The sequence below is a fragment of the Hemitrygon akajei genome, chromosome 2 (assembly GCF_048418815.1).
Source record: "Hemitrygon akajei chromosome 2, sHemAka1.3, whole genome shotgun sequence".
Classification (NCBI taxonomy): Eukaryota; Metazoa; Chordata; class Chondrichthyes; order Myliobatiformes; family Dasyatidae; genus Hemitrygon; species Hemitrygon akajei.
In genome coordinates, this window is record NC_133125.1 from 194394864 (window position 1) to 194406246 (window position 11383).

The 11383-nt window shown below is 45.3% G+C and overlaps 1 protein-coding gene across 1 annotated transcript; it reads right to left on the reverse strand.

The window, feature by feature from the left end:
* Positions 1 to 3114: 3114 nt before the first annotated feature.
* On the reverse strand, positions 3115 to 10384 carry LOC140738156 (E3 ubiquitin-protein ligase TRIM39-like). Its single transcript, XM_073065293.1, has 4 exons — positions 10262 to 10384; positions 8233 to 8255; positions 4052 to 4170; positions 3115 to 3702 (listed from the first exon to the last, which is right to left on the reverse strand). The coding sequence occupies exons 1-4, from the start codon at positions 10367 to 10369 to the stop codon at positions 3167 to 3169; spliced, it is 786 nt and encodes a 261-aa protein (XP_072921394.1). The 5' UTR covers positions 10370 to 10384; the 3' UTR covers positions 3115 to 3166.
* Positions 10385 to 11383: the final 999 nt, after the last annotated feature.

Sequence of the window (11383 nt, forward strand, 5' to 3'; positions counted from 1 at the left end):
ATCAACAATGGGGATGGGAGAGGTTCTGGAGGATTGGAGGGTTGCAGGTGTTGTTCGCTTATTCAAGGTAGGGAGTAGAGATAGCCCAGGAAATTATAGACTAGTGGGTCTTACTTCAGTAGTTGGTAAGTTGATGGAGAAGAGCATGAGAGGCAGGATTTATGAACATTTGGAGAGGTATAATATGATTAGGAATAGTCAGCATGGCTTTCTCAAGGGCCTTACGAGCCTGATTGAATTTTTTGAGGATGTGACTAAACACATTAATGAAGGAAGAGCAATAGATGCAGTGTATATGGATTTCAGCAAGGCATTTGATAAGGTAACCCATGCAAGGCTTATTGATAAAGTAAGGAGGCATGGGATCCAAGGCAACATTGCTTTGTGGATCCAGAACTGGCTTACCAACAGAAGGCAAAGGGTGGTTGTAGACGGGTCATATTCTGCATGGAGGTCGGTGACCAGTGGAGTGCCTCAGGGATCTGTTCTGGGACCCTTACTTTTCGTGATTTTTATAAATGACCTGGATGAGGAAGTGGAAGGATGGGTTAGCAAATTTGCTGATGACACAAAGGTTGGAGGTGTTGTGGATGGTATGGAAGGCTGTCAGAGGTTACAGCGGGTCATTGATAGAATGCAAAACTGGGCTGAGAAGTAGCAAATGGTGTTCAACCCAGATAAGTGTGAAGTGGTTCAGTTTGGTAGGTCAAATCTGATGACAGAATGTAGTATTGATGTTAAGACTCTTGGCAGTGTGGAGGATCAGAGAGATCTTGGGGTCTGAGTCCATAGAACGCTCAAAGCAGCTGCGCAGGTTGACTCTGTGGTTAAGAAGGCGTATGGTGTATTGGCCTTCATCAATCATGGGATTGAGTTTAAGAGCCGAGAGGTAATGTTGCAGCTATATAGGACCCTGGTCAGACCCCACTTGGAGTACTGTACTCCGATCTGGTCACCTCACTACAGGAAGGATATGGAAACCATAGAAACGGTGCAGAGAAGGTTTACAAGGATGTTGCCTGGATTGGGGAGCATGCCTTATGAAAACAGGTTGAGTGAATTTGCACGAGGAAATCTGCAGATGCTGGAAATTCAAACAACACTCACAAAATGCTGGTGGAACACAGCAGGCCAGGCAGCATCTATAGGGAGAAGCACTGTCGACGTTTCGGGCCGAGTCCCTTCATCAGGACTAACCGAAAGGAAAGATAGTAAGAGATTTGAAAGTAGTGGGCAGAGGGGGAAATGCGAAATGTAGGAGAAGACCGGAGGGATGAAGCTAAGAGCTGGAAAGGTGATTGGCAAATGGGATACAGAGCTGGAGAAAGGAAAGGATCATGGGACGGGAGGCCTCAGGAGAAAGAAAGGAGGTGGGGGGAAGCACCAGAGGGAGATGGAGAACAGGCAAACAACTAAAAATGTCAGGGATGGGGTAAGAATGGGAGGAGGGGCATTAACGGAAGTTAGAGAAGTCAATGTTCATGCCATCAGGTTGGAGGCTACCCAGCCGGTATATAAGGCGTTGTTCCTCCAACCCGAGTTTGGATTCATTTTGACAATAGAGGAGGCCATGGATAGACATATCAGAATGGGAATGGGACATGGAATTAAGATGTGTGGCCACTGGGAGATCCTGCTTTTTCTGGCGGACCGAGCGTAGGTGTTCAGCGAAATGGTCTCCCAGTCTGCGTCGGGTCTCACCAATATATAAAAGGCCACACCAGGAGCACCGGACGCAGTATACCACACCAGCTGACTCACAGGTGAAGTGTCGCCTCACCTGGAAGGACTGTCTGGGGCCCTGAATGGTGGTGAGGGAGGAAGTGTAAGGGCAGGTGTAGCACTTGTTCTGTTTACAAGGATAAGTGCCAGGAGGGAGATTGGTGGGAAGGGGTGGGGGGGACGAGTGGACAAGGGAGTCGCGTAGGGAGCGATCCCTGCAAAAAGCAGAAAGGTGGGGAGGGGAAAATGTGTTTGGTAGTGGGATCCCGTTGGAGGTGGCGGAAATTACGGAGAATTATACGTTGGACCTGGAGGCTGGTGGGGTGGTAGGTAAGGACAAGGGGAACCCTATCCCGAGTGGGGTGGCAGGCGGATGGGGTGAGGGCAGGTGTGCGGGAAATGGGAGAGATGCGTTTGAGAGCAGAGTTGATGGTGGAAGAAGGGAAGCCCCTTTGTTTAAAAAAGGAAGACATCTCCTTTGTCCTGGAATGAAAAGCCTCATCCTGAGAGCAGATGCGGCAGAGACGGAGAAATTGTGAGAAGGGGATGGCATTTTTGCAAGAGACAGGGTGGGAAGAGGAATAGTCCAGGTAGCTGTGAGAGTCTGTAGGCTTATAGTAGATCTTTCCTTTCGGTTAGTCCTGACGAAGGGTCTCAGCCCGAAACGTCGACAGCGCTTCTCCCTATAGATGCTGTCTGGTCTGCTGTGTTCCACCAGCATTTTGTGTGTGTTGAGTGAATTTGGCCTTTTCTACTTGGAGTGACGGAGGATGAGAGGTGACCTGATAGAGGTGTATAAGATGATGAGAGGCATTGATCGTGTGGATAGTCAGAGGCTTTTTCCCAGGGCTGAAATGGTTGCCACAAGCGGAAACAGGTTTATGTGCTGGGGAGCAGGTACAGAAGAGATGTCAGGGGTATGTTTTTTACGCAGAGAATGGCGAGTATGTGGAATGGGCTGCCGGCAACAGTGGTGGAGGCGGATACGATAGGGTCTTTTAAGAGATTTTTAGATAGGTACATGGAGCTTAGTAAAATAGAGGGCTATAGGTAAGCCTAGTAATTTCTAAGGTAGGGACATGTCCGGCACAACTTTGTGGGCCGAAGGGCCTGTATTGTGCTGTAGGTATTGTATGTTTCTATGTTTCTAATTTCTTTAGCCAAAGGGTGGGGAATCTGTTGAATTCGTTGTCACATGTGTCTGTGGAGGCCGGGTCAATGGGTTCATGATTAATTAGGGCGTGAAAGGTTATGTGCTGAAGACATGACAATGCGAATAGGTGGGAAATGGTGAAATGGCGGAGCAGACTCGACGAACCGAAAAGCCTAATTCTGCTCCTATTTCTTAGATTCTTATGGTCTTACTTCAATAAAAGAAATGGTACAAAACCCTAAATTCAATTATCTTTATTCACTTTCCAAGCTAATTTACAATCTTTCCGATTTAGACATTCAGGATGGAACCAGAACCGATGGTCAACCAGTTTCTGTCCAATGTTCGGAAGAAAGGGTAAAGTTTCTCCGCGAATCTAAAGTTACTGAATGTGTACAGAAGGGACTTGTTGACCACATTGTAAAATGAAACTGTACCTGCTTCGTAACTGATAAGGACCCCTACCCTTTGGGGAATGGGTTCGGCAGGGAGTTCCAATCGACGTGTAGTATATGCATACATTTTGTTATCCGTCTGCCCGATTGCCCAGGTACCATTATGCGGTTTTAGTACCAGACGTCCATTCCTCTCTACAGACTCTGCGGCCACTCCCAGAGCCCAGCGCCGATTGCTCCTCACAACCACCTCCCAGTAATGTCTGCCCGATTTGAATCCCTCCGATCCCAGAACACAGGCCCCAAATATAAACCTTCGCCCAGTGTCAGGACGACTGCAGCTGGTCCTGATCCATCTCACACTCTTCCGATCCTCAGACACCTCGAGGCGCGGGTGGGCCGTTTCCACGTCCAGGGTGACAGAGGCAGTGTCTAATTGGGGGTGGGGGGAGGAGAAGCAGAGGATTAGAACATCCTGAGAGATCGCGGGGAAACTCAAGGCAGCACAGTACCGAGATCTGAGGAGAAGCCTATTGCTAAACAAAACAACTGCCAGAAGTAGAACTTGGTCCTGGTATATCAGCAACGTAGATAGGTACCTAGAGAAAAAGGGTTTGGCGGTGTATGGCGAAATGCGGGGAGATTCGACCAGTGTGCTGGCTTCACATGGACTGCATGGACGTGTTGGGCTAAGGTCAAGTTTCATTCTTGGTGGACTCTAACTACTTACTACACAGAAATGTTTGATAAATTAGAGTGAAAACAAGAGAGTCAGATTTACCTTCGCTGGTGCAATTAATTTCTTCACTCAGCATGGCTTTCAACATTCTTGCATGATCCAATTTTTTAACAGTCAGGGTACCGTCTTTTATTAACATTTCACGGACTTCCTCGCTGATCCTGCCAGTATTAAAGTTCAATGATTCAAAGATTCAATATCTTCAAGGCACGACTGCGCAAGCGCGTGGACGTCAGCGGTAACACAAGGATTTAAGAGGAAGACAGCTTTATAGAGCGGGGAACAGAGTTGAGGGAGAAAGAGTAGGAGGGCTCTGGCTCAACGGGGCTTAGGTGATAACGAGTCAAAGTGAGGTAAGTTACTTGTGAGGAATAGGACAAATGTCTGTGAGGCCGGTGTTCTGTACTGGGGGGTGTCAGATGTGGGATGTCCAGGAGACTCCCTACCTCTTGACGGCCACATCTGCACCGGGTGTGTCGACCTGCAGCTCCTTAGGTACCAGGTTTGGAAATGGAGATGCAGCTCGATGACCTTCGTCTGGTCAGGGAAAGTGAGGAGATGACAGAGAGGAGCTATAGGCAAGTAGTCACACTGGGGCCTCGGGAGCCAGGCAAGTGAGTAACCCTCAGCAGAGGGAAGGGCAAGAGTCAGATACTAAAGAGCACCCCAGTGGCTATCCCCCTTAACAATAAGTCCTCTTGTTTGAGTACTGTTGTTGGGGGATGACCTACCTGGGGGAAGCAACAGTGGCTTGCTGCTAGCACAGAGTCTGTCCCTGTGGCTCAGAAGGGTAGGGAAAGGAAGAAGGCAACAGTGATAAGGGACTCTATAGTTAGGGGGTCAGAAAAGCGATTCTGTTGACACAGGGAAGAAAGACGGATGGTAGTTTGCCTCCAAGGTGCCAGGATCCGGGATGTTTCTGATCACGTACACAATATTCTGAAGTGGGAAGCAGAACAGCCAGAGGTTGTGGTACATATTGGTACCAATGACATAGATAGGAAAAGGGAGGTGGTCCTGAAAACAGAGTACAGGGAGTTAGGAAGGAAGTTGAGAAGCACGATCTCAGAGGTAGTAATCTTGGGATAACTGTCTGTGCCACACGACAGTGCGTATAGGAATAGAGTGATGTGGAGGATAAATGCATGGCTGGGGGATTGGAGCAGGGGGCAGGGACTCAGATTTCTGGATCATTAGGACTTCTTTTGGGGCAGACATGACCTGTATGAAAAGGACGGGTTACATTTGAATTCGGAGGGGACCAGTATCGTGGGAGGGAGGTTTGCTAAGGCTACTGAGGAGACTTTAAATGAGAATTGCTGTGGAGTGGGAACTGAACTGAAGAGACAGAGGAAGAGGCGGTTGGCTCAGAAATAAAGAAATCTTGTAGGCAGTGTGAGAAAGAGGATAGGCAGGTGATAGAGAAGGACGCGCTGAGACTGATGATTTGAGATATGTCTATTTTAATCCAAGAAACACCATGAACGAAGCGGATGAGCTTAAAGCATGGATCAGCACTTGGAGCTAAGATGTTGTGGCCAATACAGAGACTTGGATGGCTCAGGGGCTGGAATGGTTACTTAGAGTGCTAGACTTTTGATGTTTCAGAAATGACAGGGAGGCAGGCAAAAGAGGTGGGGGCGTGGCACTGCTGGTCAGAGATAGGAGGAAGTCATTGAGAGATTGTCTACTGAGCCTCTGTGGGTGGATGTTAGGAACAGGAAGGGGTCAATAACTCTACCGGGTGTTTTTTATAGACCACCCAATGGTAACAGAGACACCAAGGAGCACATAGGGAGACAGATTCTGGAAAGGTGTAATAATAACAGGGTTGTCTTGGTGGGAGGTTTTAATTTTCCAAATATCAATTGGCATGTCATTGGAGAGGGTTAGGAACAGAAACGTTAGGAAAGCATTTAATTGAAGTAAGGGAAAATATGAAGCTATCAGGCAGGAACATGGAAGCATAAATTGACAACACATGTTCTCAAGGAAACGTACAGCAGAAATGTGGCAAATGTTCAGGAGATATTTCCGTGATGTTCTGCTAAGGTAAGTTCCAATAGGACAGGGAAAGGATGGTAGGGTACAAAGGCTGGTGCAAATCTAGTCAAGCCAAAAAAGAAAAGCTTACGAAAGGTTCAAAAAAGTAGGCAACAATAGAGATCTAGTAAATTATAAGACTACCAGGAAGGAGTTTAGGAATGAAATTAGGAGAACCAGAAGGGGACATGAGAAGGCCTTGGCCAGCAGGATTAAGGAAATCCCTGAGGCCTTCTACAGATATATGAAGACCAAGAGGATAAGACGTGAGAGGATAGGACCTATCAAGTGTGACAGTGGTAAACTGTGTATGGAACGGGAGGAGAGAGCAGAGGTACCTAATGAGGACTTTGCTTCAGTATTCACTACGGAAAAGGACCTTGTCGGTTGCAGGGATGACTTACAGCAAAATGAAAAACTTGAGCACATAGACATTAAGAAAGAGGATGTGCTCGAACTTTTGGAATGCATCAAGTTGGATAAGTCACCGGGACCGGACGAGATATACCCCAGTCTACTCTGGGAGGCGAGGGAGAAGATCCTCTGGAAATGATCTTTGCATCATGAATGGGGTCTGGAGAGGTTCCAGAGGAGTGGAGGGTTGCAGATGCTGTAGTTAGCATGGCTTTGTCAAAGGCAGGTTGTGTCTTATGAGGCTGAATGAACTTTCTGAGGATGTGACTAAACACATTGATAAAGGTAGAGCAGTAGATGGAGGGTATATGGATTACAGCAAGGCATTGGATAAGGTACCCCATGCAAAACATTGAGAAAGTAAGGAGGCATGGGATCCAAGGGGACCTTGCTTTGTGGATGCAGAATTGCCTTGCTCACAGAAGGCAAAGTGTGGTTGTAGATGTGTCGTATTCTGCATGGAGGTCAGTGACCAATGGTGCGCTAGAGGGATCTGTTCTGGGACTCTTACTCTTTGTGTTTTTTATAAATGACCTGGATGAAGAAGTGAAGCAATAGGTTAGTAAATTTGGTGATGACACAAGGGTTGGGGGTGTCATGGATAGTGTGGAGGGCTGTCAGACGTTACAGTGGGACACCAATAGGATGCAAATCTGGGCTGAGAAGTGACATGGAGTTCAACGCATGTAAGTGAGAGGTGGTTCATTTTGGTCGGTCCAATATGAGGGCAGAATATAGTATTAGTGGTAAGACTCTTGGCAGTCTGGAGATTCAGAGGGATCTTGGGGTCCGAGTCAATAGGACACTCAAAGCTGCTGTTGACACAGGTTGACTGTGTGGTTAAGAAGGCATATGCTGCATTGGCCTTCATCAACCATGGGACTGAGTTTAAGAGCCGAGAGGTAATGGTACAACTATATAGGACCCTTCTCAGACCCCACTTGCAGTAATGTGTTCATTTCTGGTCACCTCACTACAGGAAGGATGTGGAGACTCTAGAAAGGGTGCAGAGGAGATTTACAAGGATGCTGCCTGGATTGGGGAACACGAGAGTTGACCTGATAGAGGTGCATATCGTGATCAGAGGAATTGATCGTGTGGATAGTTAGAGGCTTTTTCCCAATGCTGAAATGGCTAACATGAGAGGGCAGATTTTTAAGGTGTTTGGAAGCAGATACAGAGGCGATGTCAGTGGTACGTTTTTTAACTCAGAGGGTGGTGAGTGCGTGGAATGGGCTGCTGGTGACGGTGACAGTGGAGGTGGATATGATGGGGTATTTTAAGGGACTCCTGGATCGGTACATGGCGCTTAGAAAAATAGAGGGCTACGAGTAACCCTAGGTAATTTCTAAAGTAAGTACATGTTCGGCACAGCATTGTGGGCTGAAGGGTCTGTATTGTGCCGTAGGTTTTCTATGTTTCTATATATTTATTATCCTAGTATATAGGCAGTATACAATCCTGAGATTCAATTTCCCACAGACAATCACGGAATAAAGAAACATCTTGGAACCTGGTCAAAGTAAACATCAAAAACCTAACGTGGAAAAAAAAATAACGAATCACGCAAATGGTAAAAAAGACACAGACGAAAGAAAATCAGGCAGAATATAAAACATCAAACCACAGGGTCCTTGAAACAGTGTAGGAATGTTCTTTACAGTTCGGTTCATTTCAATTTGGCGTTGCGTTATCACCGAAACATTCCCGATCTTTGGAGATATTGTTTAAATTGGTGCAGATATTTATTAAGTTGCATGTCCTACCTTCTGGTCCCACAAGCTTCCTCCTGAAAGAAAGAAAATGCGTGTCTGAATTGTTGGAGAATTGACTTCTACACCCCAACATCAGGTATTCCTTCTCAGTTAATTAAATAAGTAACACTGTCATGGATGGTCCCAAGCCGACAGCGAAAGGACGAGAGCTGGGCATAACACTATCAACCCCATGCCGTAAAAACTGAATGCCAGCAAAAGCTCCAAAGACTTCATTCCTGGGAGAAGAAGGACTATCGCTGATGGTCTACACCTGGGGACAACTTGAACGACTGTCCAGGGACAGAAGACTCTGTCGGCCTGTGCCCCAGCAGCAGTGAATGGTTTAAGTACGTAAGTTGTTCAGACGCTCCCCTCTGAATCAGAACATTTCATTTCGGCTAACGTAACGTTAAAGATTTCAGCGGATCAAGCAGTATCTGAGGAGGCAGAGCGATAGGTGATGTTTAGGGCCGACAGTAGCATGCCCTGATCCAGGGTATCGGCCCGAAACATGGGCTATCCGCCAAACTCCACGAAGCGTGTTTGACGCGCTGAGTTCCTCCCAAGTCTTGTTTTCTTTCTGCAGAAAGGCATCTGTAGCGTTTCATGTCTCCCTTTCAACCAAGCTTCTGCAAGATAACAATGTCCCAAGCAATCTGATGTTTGCATAACGGTAGGAATAGGTAACTTCACTAAAGACCAAAGTTCAGGAATTAATAAAATTTGCATAGGCAAGAAACACAAATAATCGGGACAAGCTGATGTAACTAGACACATCTTATACGTTGTTCACCTCTAAAATTCAGCACCAGTTCACACTCACTGAGAAGAAACCACTCGCATGGTTATACCCATGGTCACCTCGTTAGGTACACTGGACATGTCTGAGGAGCAGCTTCATCATCTCCGCCGTCAAATGTCTATATGGACAATGAACCAATGAACACTAAGAGAAAATCTGCAGACGCTGGAAATCCAGGCCACACAGACAAAATGCTGGAGGAACTCAGCAGGTCAGGCTGCTTCTACGGATAAGAGTACAGTCGATGCTTCGGGCCGAGATCCTTCAGCAGGACTGAATATTACTTCCTTATTTGCACCATATATTCAAACTATACTAGATAAATATGAATATCTTATTGTAATTCAGTTTTTATTATCTACATTGCAATGTGCTGAGGCCGCAAAATAACATTTTTCACGCCAGTGATATTAAAGCAGAGTCGGATTCTCATTACACTCATACACCTGCTCGTTAATGCAAACAGCTAATCAGCCAATCATGTATCAGCGACTCAATGCACAAAATCATGCAGACGTGGTCTGGGGGGAGCAGAATTAGTTATTCTTCAGACCGAACAGTAGAATCGAGAAGAAATGATCTAACTGACTTTGACTGTGAAATGATTTTTTAGTGTAAGATGGAATGATTTCAGTATCTCAGAAATACTGATCTGGGATTTTCACACTCAGTAGTCTCAAGAACTTACAGATAATGCTTCAGAAAGCGAACCATAAATAAAAATTCCAGTGAGCGGCAGTGTGTGGGTGCAAACAGCTTGTGAGTAACAGAGGTCAGAGGAGAATGATGAGACTGGTTTAGACAGTAAGTCACAGAACTACACATTACCGCAGTGGTGTACAGAAGAGCATCTCTGAATATACAACTCATCAAAGCTTAAAGCGCATGGGCTACATTAGCATCAGACAATGAACATGCACTCAGTGGCCACTTCATTAGGTACAGGATTAGCAAGTAAAATGTGCCTTCAGGATACAACTGAATATAGATACGATGTACAGTAGTTTATTACTCATAGATGACTTTTGTGAATACGGAACTGCAGCTGGAAATGTGCCGTTTGCAGGCAGTTCACATAAACTGTATAAGACCAATCCGTTGAGTGACAAAGCAGTATGATCCAAGAAACATTGACTGGTTTCAATAAACTGTTGGTACAAACCAACATTGATTTAAAACGTACCCGCCACTTAATGGCTGTGCATTTTTGCATTAAATTGAAATGTAACACCTTACCTTCAGATATGTTATGCTGTCTTGCATTTGGATCCTTTCCTGCAATTTTGAGATGTTGAGCTGACTCGAAGTTAAGTACTCTTTAATATTTTGAAGATTATTCTCCATTGGATTTAGAATCCTCTGCTCTTCCTTCCTGACATCTTGGAGTAAATGCTTCTCTTTCTCGAAGAGAATCTGATGCAAATCATCTAATAAGGACTTGATGTGGGACGTCAGACTAACCGACTGTTCCTGTGAAATAAATAGTGACGGATGTTATTATTGCCAATTTAAGATTATATTAATTTCTGTCTAGTATCGTTTTCGAGGGCATAAAACATAGAAACATTAGTGGGAAGGATAAGGATTGGGAAGCTTTTAAAAATCAGCCGAAGGCAACAGTAAAGTCAAAAGGAGAGAAAAGACAAAATATGAAGGTAGGCCAGTCTATAATATAAAAGAGGATACAATAAAAGCCTGTTGTAGATATATTAAGAGTCAAAGAAAGGCGAGAAATGACGCGGCAGTGGTAGTAATGCGGAGAGGAAATGGCGGAGGAATTTATTGAGCATTTTGCATCAGTCTTCACTGTGGAAGACACCAGCAATATGCCAGAAATTCAAGGGAGCATGGGGCAGTAGTGAGAGTTAGTGATCACTAAGGAGAAGATGCCTGAGAAGATGATAGACTGAAGATAGGAAATGTCATCTGGACCAGTTGGACTACACACCATGTTCCGAAAGAGGTAGCTGGAGAGATTGTGGAGGCATTAATAATGATCTTTCAAGAATCATTAGATTCTGGTATGGTCCGGAGGACTGGAAAATTACAAAAGTCATTCCACTCTTTAAGAAGTAAGGCAGGCAGAAGAAATGAATTTATAGTCCAGTTAACCTGACCTGAATTTGGGAAGATGAGTCCATTATTAAGGATGAAATGTCGGTGTACTTGGAAGCACATAATGAAAAAGGGCAAAATCAGAATGGTTTCCTTAAGACGAAAGCATGCCTGGAAAATCTGTTAGAATCTGTTAAAATCTGTTAGAAACAAAGGGTTCAGAGAGCTAGGTAATGTTAGAGATCTAGAAGATTATAAGGCTAACAGGAAGGAGCTTAAGAAGGACATTAGGAAAGTCACAAG

What these genes read in the sequence shown, in the direction of transcription:
- LOC140738156 (XM_073065293.1), bottom strand. Translation starts at nt 10,369, where the DNA reads ATGGAGAATAATCTTCAAAATATTAAAGAGTACTTAACTTCGAGTCAG. An exon ending in ACAGCATAACATATCTGAAG is followed by an intron (nt 8,256 to 10,261) that starts GTAAGGTGTTAC and finishes TCTTTCTTTCAG; the next exon opens with GAGGAAGCTTGTGGGACCAG. An exon ending in GAAGCTTGTGGGACCAGAAG is followed by an intron (nt 4,171 to 8,232) that starts GTAGGACATGCA and finishes TAATACTGGCAG; the next exon opens with GATCAGCGAGGAAGTCCGTG.